A 16,315-nucleotide genomic window follows, 5' to 3' on the forward strand; every position below is an offset into this window, starting at 1 on the left:
CACAACAGCACTAGAAAGAGGGACTAAAGTACCTAAGAAAATCTACGAAAACTTGAGAAACGTAAAGTTATGAAGGCTCGAAGACTAGGAAATCTATGACAACAACTGCAGGTGGCACTGCCGGTGCGCTGGATGGTGCCCGAATCCATCTGGCAGCGGACGTTCTCGCACAAGTCGGACGTGTGGTCCTTCGGCGTCCTGACCTGGGAGATCTACAGTCTGGGCGAGACGCCCCATACCAGCGCTGCCCTGAACGCCGGGAATGCTACCGACTTTCACCGCGCTGCTGGCCGGTCACTACATGGAGCGGCCGCCAGTCTGTCCGAGCGCAGTGTAGGTTACATTTGGCATCTCATTGCAACCGGTTGCCGGTAGCACTACTATCTACTCTGTGTATTGTGCCCTTAACAGGTATGACATCATGCTGCATTGTTGGCGTTTGCGGCCAGTAGAGCGACCGGCCTTCAGCCAGCTAGAGCAGGAACTGACTCACCTCGTAGGCCGGAACTCCGCCCAGAATTATCTCTTGCTGGACAAGCCTTACGAACAGTTTAATGTGACACACCAGGATCTCCTGGCCGACGTTGTGGATGAATCAAGCTATGTGTTTATTGGGTCAGGCGGTAATCCTTTCGGCTAGATTCACTGCTATACAGTCAAGCGGAAGTGACGTGGCATTGAAATCTGTCATTCACTTGCTCTGCCCGTGTATTTTGTACGAGTATCCTATACTCGTAGTCTTGCCACACTCATCTAAATGTTACCTACTGTGCTACAGCGATCGAACGCCAAACCAAACGCAACCCTGAATGATAAAATTGTTACGCGGTGTCTTGTACTTCTATCGGTTTCCGCAACTACTCGTACCATACAATTCATTATTAATTTGGCCACATCTGTAATAATTGTTCCCGAATTCTTGCATAATAAATTAATATTTGTTCTACACATTTTATGTTAACATTACCATTAATTTTATAAAAAGGTTTGTGGAAAAGGTTCGGGGAAAAATAAAGGTCTTATTTAACAGACCGGCTTTGTTTGCAACTTTGCATTAATTTTATTACATGCATGATGCATCCATTAAAACTGAACTTCGCACACATGGCATAATAAAAGTACATGTTGATTATTTCATTTTTTGCATTACCGAAATGAAGCCAAAATTTTGTTGTGTCTCATGCTGTAATGCGCGCACTTCAGTCCATTTTTGGACAACATAATTGAGTCACTTATTTGCAAGCAAGGACGCTGCAATTCACAGTACTAAGAATATTCTGGCTTTTATGACAGTTTATTACGCGGCAATGCATTTTATCAGCGGGGAATTATTTTAGTGACCTTTGGCATTTTTAGCTTACAACGCATGACCTTTCCGGACCGATACGGCGTACGAAACAGCAGAGCTACAACCTCTAAAAACTGGATATTTGACTAGGAGAGTAAAATTGCAAGCAGCTACTACGCGGCACATGAATAAAAGCTTTGGAACGTTTGTCTATCAAACAGAAATAAAATATACTACACTAAATCTAATAGCAGTTAACGGCGCTACGGATAAAAATGAAAATACTCCATAAATCCCGTCGGCGAGTCGATCTGGTCGAAGTTCCGTTTCTGTCCGCCCTTCCCGGGATTCTTCACGCTGCGCTTGACGAAATGCCCGAATCCCGGTGAATCGATCATGTCCAGATTGCGCTTCTCGAAGCGCTCAAAGCCCGGGGTGTCCAGCATGTCGAAGTTGCGCTTGTCTAGGCCCAGACGCTGCTCGGTGGCCGGCACAAGGGTGGGGTAGTTGTAGGAGGTCATCCACCAGGGCTTCTCGTACAGGATGTAGTGCAGGCCATCGTGCTGGCGACCCAGTCCGTAGACGGCGCCGCTGGCGCCGGCGGACTTTCGACGGGCCCCCGGGGCGGTGGGGTTACGCTGGGCGCGGTAGGTGATGTTCAGCGGGATGTTGTTGAAGAGGGTGCGTTTGTCCACACCGGTTTCCGCTGACAGGAGCTCCATCTGAAGTGAATTTCAAACGATTATGAGTTTGACCGGAAAATGCTCAGTGTTTGGATTACAACGCACGGAAAATTGTAGTGTATCTAAATCGTAACAATAAATGATGAAGATGTCTGGGATTTGGCGGCGATCACTTTCACTTTTCCAGGTTGACCGATAGAGAGCTAAACTTGTTGTTATCGTGAACGGTATAACAACCGGCATGCATGACGGCAAATCTTAATAACATCAATCTTCTTAATATTAATATCTTAATAATATTATTAATATTTTAATCCTTTAAAATATTTGTCCGTCCGTTTGGTGGTACGACTAATACTTAGTAATACTAAAATTTAATATTACTAAATTTAGTATTTAGTAATCCTTTATTCCTTTATACTAAAAGAATAAGAAGTGCTCAAAATTCAACTGCGGGAGTCAGTCCCAGCCACACAAGACCAAACTTCGATATCTTGGTATCATTCGATAGCTCTTATCGTGTAGTAGAGCCATCAAAAGTCAGATCTGAGAAAAACAGTTCCAGTTTCATAAAAATTGAAAAACGTAACATGCCGAGTCTACGGGAGAAGTGAAGAATCCACCATTGCAGAACCGACCACCTTACCATTGTCTCAAATAAACAACCAAAAACCTCTTTGCTGCCAAGCAGCCACGGGCTTCCAGAACGTTTCACTGGAACGAAACTTGAAAGTTTATAAATTATAGGGTAGCCTTGCGTTTCTATTTTCTGATCGATACTCAGACTCCGAAAGAAAGGAGAGCTCGATGAAAAAGCAACGAAGAGTCGAAGCGTATCGCGCAGTTTCAACCATGATCATTAAGACAACTGCCCTCCGCAGACGTCTGACCAGTTTTAAAGTAGCAGTGCGCCCAAGGGCAGCAGCTGGTGACTGGTGAGCAATGGACGTACGCATTTTTTGGCAGAGTTTGCCGGCTCGAAAGCAGTAAGAAAGGATTTTCTACAATTTCTGTTTTGTAAAATCTGTGACAACCAGCAGAAGGCGAAGCAGCCAGGGAGAAAATTTTGAAAAAAACCTTAAAAATCAGCAGCAAAAAAATTATCTACAGAACGATAAGAAGCCGATTTAAACCGCGCAATTTGCACGGGGTCTGTCATTCGATACACATCTTACATATCAAAGTCAGTAGCCGAGCCAGCAAAAGTCTGATTTGAGAAGAGTAGGCAACGGTGGCTCCAGATGTCACGGATCATTAGGTTTTTCCTTTGCGTCATAAATTTTCAGAAAATCTGATTTTTTTCCCAACGTGTGGAATACTAAGAACCGAAGACAAAGCCGCAGGCGACGCCGAGCTGCGGCGCGAGCGGAGCATCAAGTGAAACATTAGTCGTGGCAATTTTTTTCCACGGATTGCATTCCGCTTTCCCACCACTTCCCATACTGATACTTTCGGATTTAAAGGGCACGGATGGAAAACTTATTTTTACGGGTGGGATATGCAGAAACCAGAAACGTCAAATGAGCAACATGTGCTCCATAGTTCTGAGTCATAGTGCTGTTTCCGGTATCCGACCATGGGAATTTACGATTGCTTTAAGTTTGTGAAGTTGGCAACAAAAAATTATTCGCACAAACAATACAACGGATGATACGAAAAGTTAACCGAGATCTTTTTCACAAAAAAAAAATAAATAATAATCATGACATCCTTCTGATTTTAAATTGTTCCTATTCCGTAGCCTATATGTTGCGCGCAATTTGCGCGGGGTCTACTAGTTTACTTACTAATGGTATAACTGGCATTCCCGTTGTTGTTGTTACTCATATATTCTCGTGGGTTATTCAATAATTACTAATAGTTTGGTAATTACAATGCGAACAAAGTACAAAACAATAGTTACGAGGATAAGATTGATTGTACTCGTATAATTATCATTTGCATAGTTTGACTGCACCAACGGAATAAAGAATACGTCTGTAGAGATTGCGTAGAGCAGTGGCCAAATATGTGCTGGCCTGGCAAAACCGGTACAGGCTTTTCGCGTAAACGTTTTCAACGTACATTAGACTTCCTTAAAGTTAATTATATTCTTTTTTCGTTAAGAAATATAAATAAGATACGCTGCACTATTTATTAATATCTAAATGTATTAAATTAACAAACGTGCGAGTGACACTACGATACTTCATGATTAATAAAAATAAAAACTTTGTTACACTAAAACATCGAAAAAAATCTATCAGCTCGTGTATTAACACTTAATGCAAAATGTAATTTGAAACTATGCTGGAAAATTTGCTCAGTATACCGAAGTAGTATTACCAGCTGAAATGTATGCACTCAATTAGCACGACTGATATTAATTCGGCTTAATACAGTTATTTCACAATCATACCGGTATGTTTTTTGCAATAGTTGCACGTGCCCAGTTTTGGGCGCAGAGGTCTCAGTTTTTTGGCGCTCTTATACTTTCTTCCGACAGCTTTCTTTGCTTCTAATTCTCTATTAACAATTGTGTTCCATCCCGAAAATTTCCGCCAGCGATAGTGCTGTTTTTGCCGAGTGCTTTAATTCAGCTAATTAATTTGGGTACTATCCACGAATCTCACCGCTACTACTCTATATAAAACTAAAATTTGCTTATTTATTTATATTATAGAAACAGCATGTGATGCTTAGGTTTACTTTTATTCTTTTAAATTCATTCGATCCCGGCGCGCCCAACCCAGATCTGCATCTGCTGTATGTCTAGAGCAGCCTTAGCACATCCGGAAATATCCGATTGCGCAATTGTGGTATCACACTCGCTGCTTGTACTGTATAGATATACGAGTGCAAGAATGACCATTGTGTAACATGGATCTTACCGGTTTCTGTTTGTCGGCTGATAGCGGCTCGTTAATCTGTCCCAGAACGGCCGTGCAGAAGAGGAAGCCGTACACGACGATGGTCGGCACTGGTCCCGTGCTCCACTCCATCTTCCCGCGGTACTGCTGCCGGTGGGATGGGAATTTCCGGCGCGCTTCTGATTATGCTTATCGCTGGCGATCACTGAAATTAAATACAAAATTATTACTTATGTATCTTGTTTAACTTAAGTATCTTAAAAATCCGGTTCAGTAAGCAGCATACAGAAATTTCACGGTAATTACTGTTACCCAACTGTCGATGGTTAGTTACTGACTACTGTTATTTCGCCAACTGCGCAATTACACAATTTTGTGCACCTTACATTATGATGCAGCATTAACATATGAGCCGCTTAGAAATCGTGCAAGGCAGTTATCAGCGTATTCAAAGCGTCTATTACATCCCAAATTTCTGAATTTTTTGCAGGTGTTAATGATTTAACAAGGGGGATGATTATAAATAACAAACGTATTAAATAAGCATATGTACACAAATTGATAAGAAGGGTTTTCATCTAAAGATAACATCAAAATTCGACCAAGGTTAATTGTCAATAAACCGTATTAAATATGTGTATATGTACATAAATTAATATTAAGGTTTTTATATAAAGGGCAAATTAAAATGCGACCAGATTAACTGTCAATAAACCGCAAGAAACCGACGGACACTACCTAGCCGGAATCAATAACCCAGTATTTTCTTCTTCGTCACCTCTTTACAAAATTAAACTCTTCGGCAAGTGTATTTGTCTGCGTGTGCCCAAACCCGTGGCAACTACGCACACTGAACGTGTCTAATCCGGCATTTGCCGGGAAAAAAACAAACACAATTGCCATGTTGTGATGACCTCCTTCTTATACAACGCGCCATCAATGGGCGCCGGGAGTGAATGCATGATGATGATGATGGGAATGGCGTGTATACAAGAGGGACGAAAGAGGACTTTCATCACCGCACCGGAACCCATCTGCGCCCCGGCAAACGGCCATAGAAATGGCCATCCAGCCGCGGCCGGCAATTTAATCAACTTTCCCTAACCGGGCTTCCTTATCGCGGGCGACCAAAGACATTTATCACACACCGCAATCTGCTGTGTGCATGGGCCACATACGGGATAATTGGCCGGGTTGCGCTGTGATGAGTAATACGCAACGCCCCACCCGACCAATTAAGCGAAATATACAAGCGGTGTGAGCGGCTACGGGAAATCATGTCAATGTGGCCGGCGGCGCGGGAAAATTAACAGACGATGTGATATAAATCAATCCCGGTGTGCTTTAGTAATCAAATCGATATGGTCTTCAAGGTTGGGTCTGTCAGATTAATTTTACTTGTCTTGCTAAAGGTCTCCCGGAACTCCTTCGATTATGTGTAATGTTTGGATTTAGTTTTTGATCATTGTTATTTGGTAGTTATATGTTGATCAAATTTTCTTTCAAAAGTGTTTAATATCATTAGGGAAAAGTACAGTCACTTATTTCGTTAGGGATTTGCAATTGAAATCGATCAAGGATGGCATGTATCCGGTATAATACAGCGGTAACATGCCACTTAAGTAAAACCCTTAATTAGATACGAGTTTATTACTCGTACTGTAGTTATTACTGATTCAGGTAATTTATTTTGTTAAGCGACAGAAAAACTGAAATCGATCAAGACCAGTATTTAGCCGGTATAATAAATATAGATTAGTAAAGCAGAACACCTCACTTTACCAGAGATTAGCATCAACGTTTTCGATGCAGAAAATCGGCATAAATAATTACATAAATTAAAACGTATGACATAATAATTTATGAACGCAACTGATGATCAGATAATAATAACGCGTGATTAACACATAGGGACACTTATGCTATTTTATTATTCTTAATTTTAAGTACAAAATTTTTAATAAATTTCTTCTCCGGTTTATATTTAACCCTTATTAAAAATATAAAATAAACCTGCGCGGATATTCCATTTACCTAAATAACGTACTCGTTATTTCTTTGAAAATAAAATTATTGCGAACAGATAACGAAAAAACATCGTTAAATTCCGATTATTTTAGACAGAGCGCTTCTGTGAGTGACGCAAGTGTCGTGTGTCCATTAAACGGCAGGAGTACGTAAGGATGAGTGAGGATAATGTCATTAGAAAGCGGCTTTTATCCCGCTAATATTCCCTGTGATTCGGCCCTGGAAGCGCTAAGTTAATTTGACGCATGTTAAAGTTAACGCGAAATGAGCGCGTAAATTGAGTGGCTGGATGAGTGGGACAATTAAAGTGTCACACAGCATAAACGGCCCGCGGCTGTCACCGGCGAGCACGTTTCCCCGAACGGCTCATGCCGTTTCCTGCCTGCGTCAGCATTCGAAGCACCTGACCTTTACACAGCACAAATTTATAAACCACCAAACTTTTTTTCCAATAATAAGTTCTGGATTTGGGTGAACAACAGTAAACACCCGCGAGAGCTTTCGTAAATTCCCGGAACAAATGCAAGCAAGTTATAAGCAACTTAATAATTATCGCAGAGCAAGCAATATACAGAGTACCGGTACATAGCGAAAAAAACTAAAAAAACCTATCAAAAAACTCTAAAATTTTAGGAGTGTTTACATTATTATCATTTCTTTACAATATCGCGAACATCCAAAGTAGGATTTCAGTAAAAACTTTCGGTTTTTTATGTTGCTAAATGGTTGTAATAAAGGGCTGTTAAAAAATAAAAATTTTATTGTAAAATTTTTTAACAAAATTAATATCAAGTTTTCTAATAAGTCCGGTAATTACTTTTAAAGAATGTACAGCTTTGTTGTTATTTTTATTTTATTTGTGTTGAAATCGTTAATAATAAATCGAATCTACTTTAATCGCTGCGAAAATAACGCTTAAGAACTTTACGGCTTCGCTTTAATTTTTAAAATGATTTTTTAAACAAAAAATGCAACAATTAATAATACAGGAAACGTTACATACCAATTTGGACTAAGGAAGCGACGAATTAAGCGAGACAGTGTCAGGTCAGCACGAAGAAAGTCAGCGTCGAACAACATACACTCCCAAAAAAAGCGGTGTCTTAAGTCGGCAGTCAAACAGATTAACCGATCAAACTTGAAAGTGTATCCAAAGAAAACCGGGCTAACACCGCACAAGACACCAATCTTATATATTCTATCCAGAAGATCTTCACTCCAGCGTAACGTGACGTCAGCGCGTATTTAAACTCCGCCCCGTCTCTCCCGCGCTTCTTATCAACAATATTAGCACTCGAAGAATGAGTGCGCATAAAAGCCGAACAAACAGTGCGCACAATTGCCGGCGCGCTGGTCGATCGTGTTTGTACAGTGGGGAAAGGTCACGAGGGAGCTATTCCACACCGCGGTATATTGTAATCCGAGTTATGAATGTTGATGCAGCCGGTCAAGGGGAAATGAGGAGGGGATTAGCATAAACAAGTGTAGCAGACGGAAGTCGGTTTCCACTGTGTACATGTGGTTGACAATGGGCAGCCGGGCAATTATGAATGAGGGAAAATGAAGTTGGCTGTTTTTCCTCACGCAGCAGCTGCCGCTGTGTCGGCAGTTTTTCATATTGTGCTGAGCGCAGCAGCGGGGCTATATTAAGCGTGTCTTGAGTGGCACGTGGCGAAATTGGCAGCGGCTCTCACGGATATCTCCAGGTAGATTAAGCGGCGAAAGGTCAGGATCGATCGCGGCGCGCGTCGCGGTAATTTAACAGACTTCTAACAGTGCAAATCATGAATTTATTTTATTATGCAAAATTCACGATGGAAGATTGACTATAATTTAACAAATTCTTTAATCGATTATCCTCTCTTCGCGTCACAGACGGTTTAAAAATAGTTGGTAGCACTGACTGTCGATTGGAAAATCGTAGGTAGTTATTACAGGACCGACAGCAGTTATTCCCAAAGTAATTAGATTTGTTTGCCGAGTTAATAAATGCACGGGTGCTACAGTACGCCCAATCAATTTTTTCCAACTTTTTTAGGAAGGTAAGACGAAACAAAATACTCGTATGAATACGGCATGCCTCGCTAACGGAATATGGTAGCAAAAAAGAATGTGTTGGACCAGCAGTAAACAGTGGATCAATACAGACAGATAAACGCAAGCAGTGGTATAGTGGTAATCGTGTTGTATCGGAGGGCCACAGGCGCATAATAAATATCCGGACACTTGATGCTAATAATTTAACGTGATTTATTCTTTAACTGATTAATATAATTTCATTTAATTAATGGGACGTATAATTTACGGGATAAAAAAATTATGCTTCAAGAAAAATAATTTACATGTACAAAGCGAGCTTCGCTCAATAGAAACAATCAAATGGAGAATGTTTATAACTTTCTAATTAAATAAATATGTATTTGCTAAATTAAATTAAATATTCATTAAATAATTAAATTTAAAAACAGTAACGCAGCATAACAACATTGCGCGCAGTCATTTTACTATGTTATCTCTAGTGTGCAATAATTAATTACTATACTATGTAGTAACGGGAAGACCTTGGTTAAAGTTCTGTCGGACACCGACTGTACCGCGGCACTGCATGCGATCGGATCTGAAAATTTTATCGTCTGTCAATATCTTTCCTCAAATCCATCGTGCAAAATAAAGTTGTTCTGAGGCCAAGCGTAAATGTTACTGGGTATGTGAAAATTACAGTACGCTTAAAATGCCCGGTGCTGTTTTTATAGTTAGATGGGATAGTTCGCGCTTTCTTCTGTCATCGTCACCGTGTTCGAAACCAATTTCCCATTTTTGATGCTTCATCTAGGTACACACATTCCCTTTTGCATTTTCCAGTAAGCATGGCGGGTCGCGATGGCATAGGTTTACTGATTTATTCTACGTTGCTAATACTATCAATGCCGGCCTACTGCACCGTTCGAACCAGCAACCAAATAACTACCTCCAACACCTCACGGCCGCTAATTCCCGGTAAAGCCGATTAGCACAATTTGGTATATATAGTAATCCAGTTCGTCACAAATTACCGCTTACGTATACACTGCAACCAAGTCGTACAAAACATACGCAGGTTGCGCACCAAGCGGTTGTTTGATTGAAACCCGGTTTATCGTGTGACCCTAGTGGTGTTGCTGATCTCGCCGTAATCCATATGGAAAACATAACCGTTTTCTGTATTAATGGTAGAGCCCCGCCTGACAACTAACTTGTGTTCCGATGACAACGCCGACTCGTCTGACAGTGCGTCCAGGATCGTGGATAGCTTGCAGCGGATGACCGGTGCCCGATTCTATCTGCAGCCGGCTGACATTCCGCCCGATCAACAGGCAGTTTTATTTCTCGGGCATATTGGTTATGCCCTGCAGCTATCCCCGTTTATCGGTCTACACAGTCTCGTCGTACACACCAATAGCCTCTCCGTCAGCCAATTGGAAGAAGTTCTTACGTACGCCTGGACGCCCAGTATTGGTACGTACCGTACTTTCACGTCTCAACATCTGCGAAGCCTGCACATTGCAATATTATGCAAAAGAATGTAAACTACAAATTGTACGTATAGATGTGCTACTTGCACCGATTTCTTATGTAAAAATTAAGAAAAAAACATTCACTCGGTACGATGGCCTAAATACGCATACCAGAACGTATACCCATAATGATCATAATGTTTAACGAATGTATGTAGTGTACGAATGCCCATGATATGTACCTACCTACTACTAGCTTGTCCGGTAATTTCTGACGAATCAGTACAGCGACTTACACAAATTTGCGTGTTACGCCAAACTTCACACTACGGCGCGCCACGCCACACTGTTTAAACACGTAACTTGCATTTGACTGGCTGGTGGCTTGTTACTATACCCCATGAGAATAACAGTAATTGCCTGGCGTAAGGTGGCCAGAAAATGGTCAGTGCAGTAAGCGACAATCTAACTGCGGAGCGCATTTAGAGATTTTGAAAAACGTAGTGAAGTGGCCATCGTTATAAGCGCAAACTTCGCGCTAGCTGTACCTTTACGTAGGAAATTACCGGACAAGCTTGTACATTGTACCTCGTATAATCAGACCTGTCCTCAATTCAGGCAGTGTACTCAAAGTGATCCGTTATTGAGGCATATCGAAGTATACCTGATACGGCTGATAGCAGCGCCATTTCCGTAATCAGTACCACGCCCGGTACTAGTATTACTACCAACACCCAACGATTATCGCTTGAGATTCAGCGCGGAAATGCCGCATCTGTTTTGGGTACCATGGATTGTTTGGATAGTTTAAATGAAGTTTTGCTGCTGTGAATAGTACTGCGTGTTTCTTTTCCTTACCAGAATTGTGCGTTGTTTATTAATAAAAAGTAACACCCGTATCATTAACTAGGATCACATCTTGAAAGGTCACTATAAATTGTTTTATTGCAGAAGCCTATATGCGCAGTCCCAACGCCACTGTCGATGATGCGCCGAATGTGCGTTTCCTATCGTTTCTTAATTCCAGCGAGACGCTCACCATCACCGGGTAACTGACCACATTCCTTTCGACCCTTCTCAATCAAAACACTTGCCGTCTACCCTTTAATGCCAAATGGCTTCGCGCATAAAAAAAATTTGTTGCATAGCCTGACCTTGCGCTGTACAGGTCGCCCGTTACCGCATTATCTATACCATCTTTCGCTCAGCGCATATTCGCCCACCAGGACCTGTGCCAATATGGGAGAGCAAGAATAACGCTAATTGTAAGCATCCGCAGCAGCGCATTGGGCCTCCCAGTTTGGAGATGTTCATTCAAATATTGGAAGAGAAGGGAGTGCGTGTATACGATCAAATGATCATACCGGCTCAGATAGCCATGATCGCCGATTCTCTACCTTTGGAGGATTCCAGCCTGACCGCAGCCAAGAATAGTTGTCGATTCCTGCCTAGTAACCAAAGGGATGCGTGTGCCTTGAATAAGACGGTGGATGTGCGTGTGGGCGGCCTGACGAATTACACCTTGGTATCCACACTGAACGGAACCTACACACAGTAAAGTGGCAAAGTCCTTATTTCCGCTTTTAACCTTTACAAATGAACATTACCTTTTTCAAATCGAGAAACATGGTAATTCATTACAGTTGTTTCCTATAAGAATGATCTAGAAAAAAACCCACGGTTAATTCGATCCGGCTCCTTGTCATTTTAGGCAGCAGTGACCTACGTCAGTTGTCTGACGTTAGTAGAGACAAGGTGTGGATTGGGTGGTTGCCGAATTCGAATGCATCGGCACCCAGTGCCGACCGTCCCACACTGACGAACCTATATCCTATTGCTGCGCAGCGGTCTTTCCGTGTATACGTCACAGCCCGTGCACCTCCAGCTTCTTCCTCTTATTCAGCAAAAATTTACTAAAAGCTTCCATTATCAATATGGTATGCAGTCACAAATTTAGCGGTACAATTATATTCAAACCTGGTCCCGGATAATGTTTCATTTCCCGTTACTCTAAGTAGTTCAAATAAAGCGCCCACATGTGAGCGTCAGTGCTTACAAAATTGATAATTATTATACAATTCGTTGCCGCTAACAGTAACGACTGTGTGTATCGTGCTCGTAATGCAACGCTGAGAAGTTTAATACAATGGCAGCCCGAGAAGAAATAAGCTGAGCACGTACTAATGGGTCTTTCTGATTGTAAGATGACAGCAAGAGTGTGGATGTGATGCTGTGGAACCCGGATCTGGATACCGGGACAATGATCAGTTTCCTGGTACGTCTCCTGATAAACGGCAAGGTCGTTGCTGTCCTGGACGCACGCCTGCCGTATACCGATGCAATCTACCCGCGACTGTTGCGAGCGTTCGGGTCTGACGCTTACAAACCCGAATATCCCTTCAGCCGTCAACTATACATCCGTCGACACCCGATTGTTCTCAGTCCATCGCTGGAACGAGAATGTCATGGGAAGAACGATGATGTGGAAGTGTGTCGCTGGAAGGACACATTTAGCGTGACAACGCTATCATTATCCAGTGAACTGCCGGTATTTAGGTTTTACTAATTCTATCCAACGCTGTTGGTTTATATCTTAATTATGAAAATCCTTATTTTACTTTCCTAATCCTTTAAAGTTTATTCAATAAATTGATGATACCTTGGTGTCAACTATTAACAGTCATCCGAAGCGGTTCAGCAAGCAATGTCATCGGCTTTTTTTCAAGCTAATCCACACTCAATTGCACCGGCGTCCTTTGCCATCACACTGACCAATAATCAGGAACAAAATCTTACACTTCCGGGGTACGTCGAAGTCTTTAATTCTGATTTTCAAAATTAGGCTCCCTATTTTGCAGGCATAATATTGTGCGCTATACGTTCTCGTTTTCCTATTACAATCTGACGCGCGGAAAATTTTGGAATGTCTGGAGATTTCCTAGCAATGAAACAATCGCGCAGACGATAGCATCTCAACTTCCGGGGAAGATGTACGTTGCCAATTTTCCTGTGTGTCGTGTGAGACTGTAAAAAGTGCGATTGCCAAACAGCGGATTCATTTGATGCAGTTGGGTGTTCGATCCGTCGATGACATTCACTATGTACAGCAGCGAACCCATTAGCTCGCAGCTGCTACCGACACTGCAAGAAACCATGCAAAGGGCCGCTCGAGGCGTATGAGAACGCAGGTACGATCTTGTTAGGCTTGCCTTTCTCATATTGTTTCACAGTGACTGTCCATTTCTAACCGTCCACAGAGTAACTCCTTGTATAAGTTTATATCATCAAACGATTTTTTGATGAGCAGTTAGTTTTCTGCGGCTCACCGATATTTCGTCGACTAACACTCCGTCGACCGCACTAAGACGACGGTCACGAAGGCGACGACTAAAAAAACCAAGAAATCCTAAGAAAACTAAGAAATTTATTAGAAACCTAAGGAATATAAGACAACCTGAGAAAATTAAGACGGTTTAGCAAAACCTTACCTCGAGGTCGTGACCGGTGTACATCGTTTCTGTTCGACCTAAGTGACGATCGGCGAATTTTCGTCGTCTTCATGGCGGTTCCCCGTTTTCTGCTCTGGATATTATTTTATTTCATAATACAGTTTATCTGTTATTGACAGAGATAGTCATCTGGAATCCTGATTCCAATGGAACCGTCATCAACTTTCTCGTCATCGATTCTGAAGTACTGCCGAGTGGAATTGTGGATTCACAGCGGGAAAGCAGCGATTGGATCTATCGACAAGTCTCCGGGTTGCAGCTGGACAGGAACACGATGAAAGTTGATACGATATTTGATACAAGATTCATTTATCTGGATAGCGACGACACCGATAATCCGATGGCAGCAGTATTCAATGACGGCGCCAGGGAACCCATCATACCAAACAGTGACAAAGCCGGCAATCCCATTACACTGAGTCGGCATCCGCCGGCAACGTTGGACCATAAACAGAATGATACTGTTAATGACAAACAGAATGTGCCGCCTCACGATAAATGCAGTCAGGAGGATGCTGACGAGAGCTGTGCCTTGCCGTCTGTCCTTTCCTTGTTTGTGATGAAATCATCTTTTCCTTACACCATGGTACGATACAAACAGTATATCGTATTTTAAAATTTTTTTATTTAGCGCTCACCACTGTTCCCCGCCCTGTTATAAAGTCCACATCAGGACGTGTTTTGAGAAGATTCATTTCGAAACGGATCATCCCGATAATATAAAGAAATACAAAAAAAATGAAAACGACCATGCATCCCGCTCATAATCTTTCGCTCGGTTCAATCGTCTGCTGTCCTCTTTCTCGGTGCACTACCGACTGCATATAGCTCCACAAGTAAAAGCGTTTTATGCAAACATTTACCGAGCGTGGAATTAAACTCTAAAACAGCTGCGGCAAAATAAAGATCAAAATAGCCACTAGCCACTAAAAAATTGTGGTTCGTATTGGCGGGCTAAAGTCGTAAACGGAGTGAAAGGTAGTGCCGAGAAAGCGTGTCTGCGGAATCTAAGCTCGTTGTAAAAAACCACACCGCAGAGTCGTTGTGAAGATTGCTAAACTATTATATACATACTGGTCCGGTTTTACATCTGCCAATTGGGGATAGCTTACAGATCTTATATCCTGCTGAAGTACTAGTAATAATATATGACGGTTTGGTATTCTGATGGCAGGATTCCGATGACGTTCTGCGCGGTGTGGGTGATGCGTTCGCGGAAGTTAATCCAGTCTCCGTTGAATTGAATATCACACTGACGCGCCGCACCGATGGATTTTGACTATTTACGGGTACACTAAGTCAGTCAGTTAACGAGTACGGTTTTTTATAGAAGTTTACGAAACAATGTTACAATCTGCAGGGAACCTGTAGTGAAATTTGATTTCACTGTTACGTATCCACGCATCGAGACCGGCAAGCACGGGACTGCGTGGCGGAATCCGCAGGATCACATTATGAATAAGCACTTGGGGAGCAGTATGTCTGGCAAGATTGTTAATTCGCCATTTTACTAATTTAACGATGTTGCGTTCTATGTTAGCACATGCGGGGTTGTCGTACCGATAACGTAATTGTGGTTTCAAGTTACTTTGACGGCACAAATACCGTTGCTGTTATTGCGTTTTCTTATTTGGTGTGACTACTCAAATGAAAAGATCATGTTCAATAATCGCAAACTCTCTGATGTCGCAATGATGCCGTTATTGGTTTTCTGAAAATTTTTTACGCAAAGTGCGAGTATAAACTGATGTCGAAGTTTAAAGTCGTATTCATCATGGCCATAAGGTGCCTTGAATTCTTTTGACCTTGTTGCAAAATTCTACAAAAGCGCAACGTTTTTATTTAGGTCCTTACATGCTAAATGTAGCCGAGCACACAAAATTATACGAGTCGTTACAGTGCCGGCAATGCCGTGGTTTAACGTTTATCGAACACGAGTACAGTACAATTGTACAGACTGTACCGTGAACTATACATGTAGCATATGATCAGATTCAGATTGTCATAAGATCTAATCGCTTGAAAATATCTTTTCTAATACTCATCGTGAGAACACTTTTTTCTTTGGCAAAGGAACCGGGCCAAAGCGTAAATGCCTGCCAAGTGAGTAGCGGGAAATTTTCTATTGTCAGTTGTCATTCCACAAACTTTCGATGCTTTTGATTAGCTGATATTCTTGTTGCAGTCTGCACTGAGGAATCAGCAGACAGCCGGCACCGGGTTGCGAATGATGTTTTCACTTTTTGCATACATAATTTATCATCTTTAACCACTTCTGCTTTTCACAAACATGGCCGATCGCCGTGGTCGGGAGCACTGGCTTGCTTTTATTACTAACAGTGCAAACCTACTGCGCCATACGAACCAGCAACCAAATGACGAGCTCAACAGCGCAGCTGCACGGCCGCGGATATCCGGTAAAAGTCGATACGCGTAAATTATTACAAAATTTCTTTCCGTCATA

The 16,315-nt window shown here is 42.1% G+C and overlaps 3 protein-coding genes across 3 annotated transcripts; 2 read left to right on the top strand and 1 right to left on the bottom strand.

Annotated features, from left to right (window-relative positions):
* Positions 1 to 1,206: 1,206 nt before the first annotated feature.
* On the bottom strand, positions 1,207 to 8,376 carry LOC129602185 (uncharacterized). The gene is made up of 3 exons (XM_055501154.1): positions 7,852 to 8,376; positions 4,842 to 5,025; positions 1,207 to 2,010 (listed from the first exon to the last, which is right to left on the bottom strand). Exons 2-3 carry the CDS (start codon positions 4,950 to 4,952, stop codon positions 1,552 to 1,554), a joined length of 570 nt encoding a protein of 189 aa, XP_055357129.1. The 5' UTR covers positions 4,953 to 5,025; positions 7,852 to 8,376; the 3' UTR covers positions 1,207 to 1,551.
* Positions 8,377 to 9,598: 1,222 nt separating this feature from the next.
* LOC129602179 (uncharacterized) lies at positions 9,599 to 11,394 on the top strand. Its single transcript, XM_055501148.1, has 3 exons — positions 9,599 to 9,845; positions 10,062 to 10,343; positions 11,294 to 11,394. The coding sequence occupies exons 1-3, from the start codon at positions 9,716 to 9,718 to the stop codon at positions 11,392 to 11,394; spliced, it is 513 nt and encodes a 170-aa protein (XP_055357123.1). The 5' UTR covers positions 9,599 to 9,715.
* Positions 11,395 to 12,161: 767 nt separating this feature from the next.
* LOC129602180 (uncharacterized) lies at positions 12,162 to 15,130 on the top strand. Its single transcript, XM_055501149.1, has 7 exons — positions 12,162 to 12,279; positions 12,547 to 12,890; positions 13,023 to 13,147; positions 13,201 to 13,332; positions 13,411 to 13,514; positions 13,971 to 14,437; positions 15,026 to 15,130. Exons 2-7 carry the CDS (start codon positions 12,570 to 12,572, stop codon positions 15,128 to 15,130), a joined length of 1,254 nt encoding a protein of 417 aa, XP_055357124.1. The 5' UTR covers positions 12,162 to 12,279; positions 12,547 to 12,569.
* Positions 15,131 to 16,315: the final 1,185 nt, after the last annotated feature.

Source organism: Paramacrobiotus metropolitanus, unplaced genomic scaffold (assembly GCF_019649055.1).
Source record: "Paramacrobiotus metropolitanus isolate TYO unplaced genomic scaffold, Prichtersi_v1.0 Parri_scaffold0000354, whole genome shotgun sequence".
Classification (NCBI taxonomy): Eukaryota; Metazoa; Tardigrada; class Eutardigrada; order Parachela; family Macrobiotidae; genus Paramacrobiotus; species Paramacrobiotus metropolitanus.

What these genes read in the sequence shown, in the direction of transcription:
- LOC129602180 (XM_055501149.1), top strand. Translation starts at nt 12,570, where the DNA reads ATGCTGTGGAACCCGGATCTGGATACCGGGACAATGATCAGTTTCCTG. An exon ending in TCTCAACTTCCGGGGAAGAT is followed by an intron (nt 13,333 to 13,410) that starts GTACGTTGCCAA and finishes CATTTGATGCAG; the next exon opens with TTGGGTGTTCGATCCGTCGA. An exon ending in CATGCAAAGGGCCGCTCGAG is followed by an intron (nt 13,515 to 13,970) that starts GCGTATGAGAAC and finishes TGTTATTGACAG; the next exon opens with AGATAGTCATCTGGAATCCT.
- LOC129602179 (XM_055501148.1), top strand. Translation starts at nt 9,716, where the DNA reads ATGGCGGGTCGCGATGGCATAGGTTTACTGATTTATTCTACGTTGCTA. An exon ending in CTCACGGCCGCTAATTCCCG is followed by an intron (nt 9,846 to 10,061) that starts GTAAAGCCGATT and finishes TATTAATGGTAG; the next exon opens with AGCCCCGCCTGACAACTAAC. An exon ending in CGCCTGGACGCCCAGTATTG is followed by an intron (nt 10,344 to 11,293) that starts GTACGTACCGTA and finishes GTTTTATTGCAG; the next exon opens with AAGCCTATATGCGCAGTCCC.
- LOC129602185 (XM_055501154.1), bottom strand. Translation starts at nt 4,952, where the DNA reads ATGGAGTGGAGCACGGGACCAGTGCCGACCATCGTCGTGTACGGCTTC. An exon ending in CAGCCGACAAACAGAAACCG is followed by an intron (nt 2,011 to 4,841) that starts GTAAGATCCATG and finishes AATTCACTTCAG; the next exon opens with ATGGAGCTCCTGTCAGCGGA.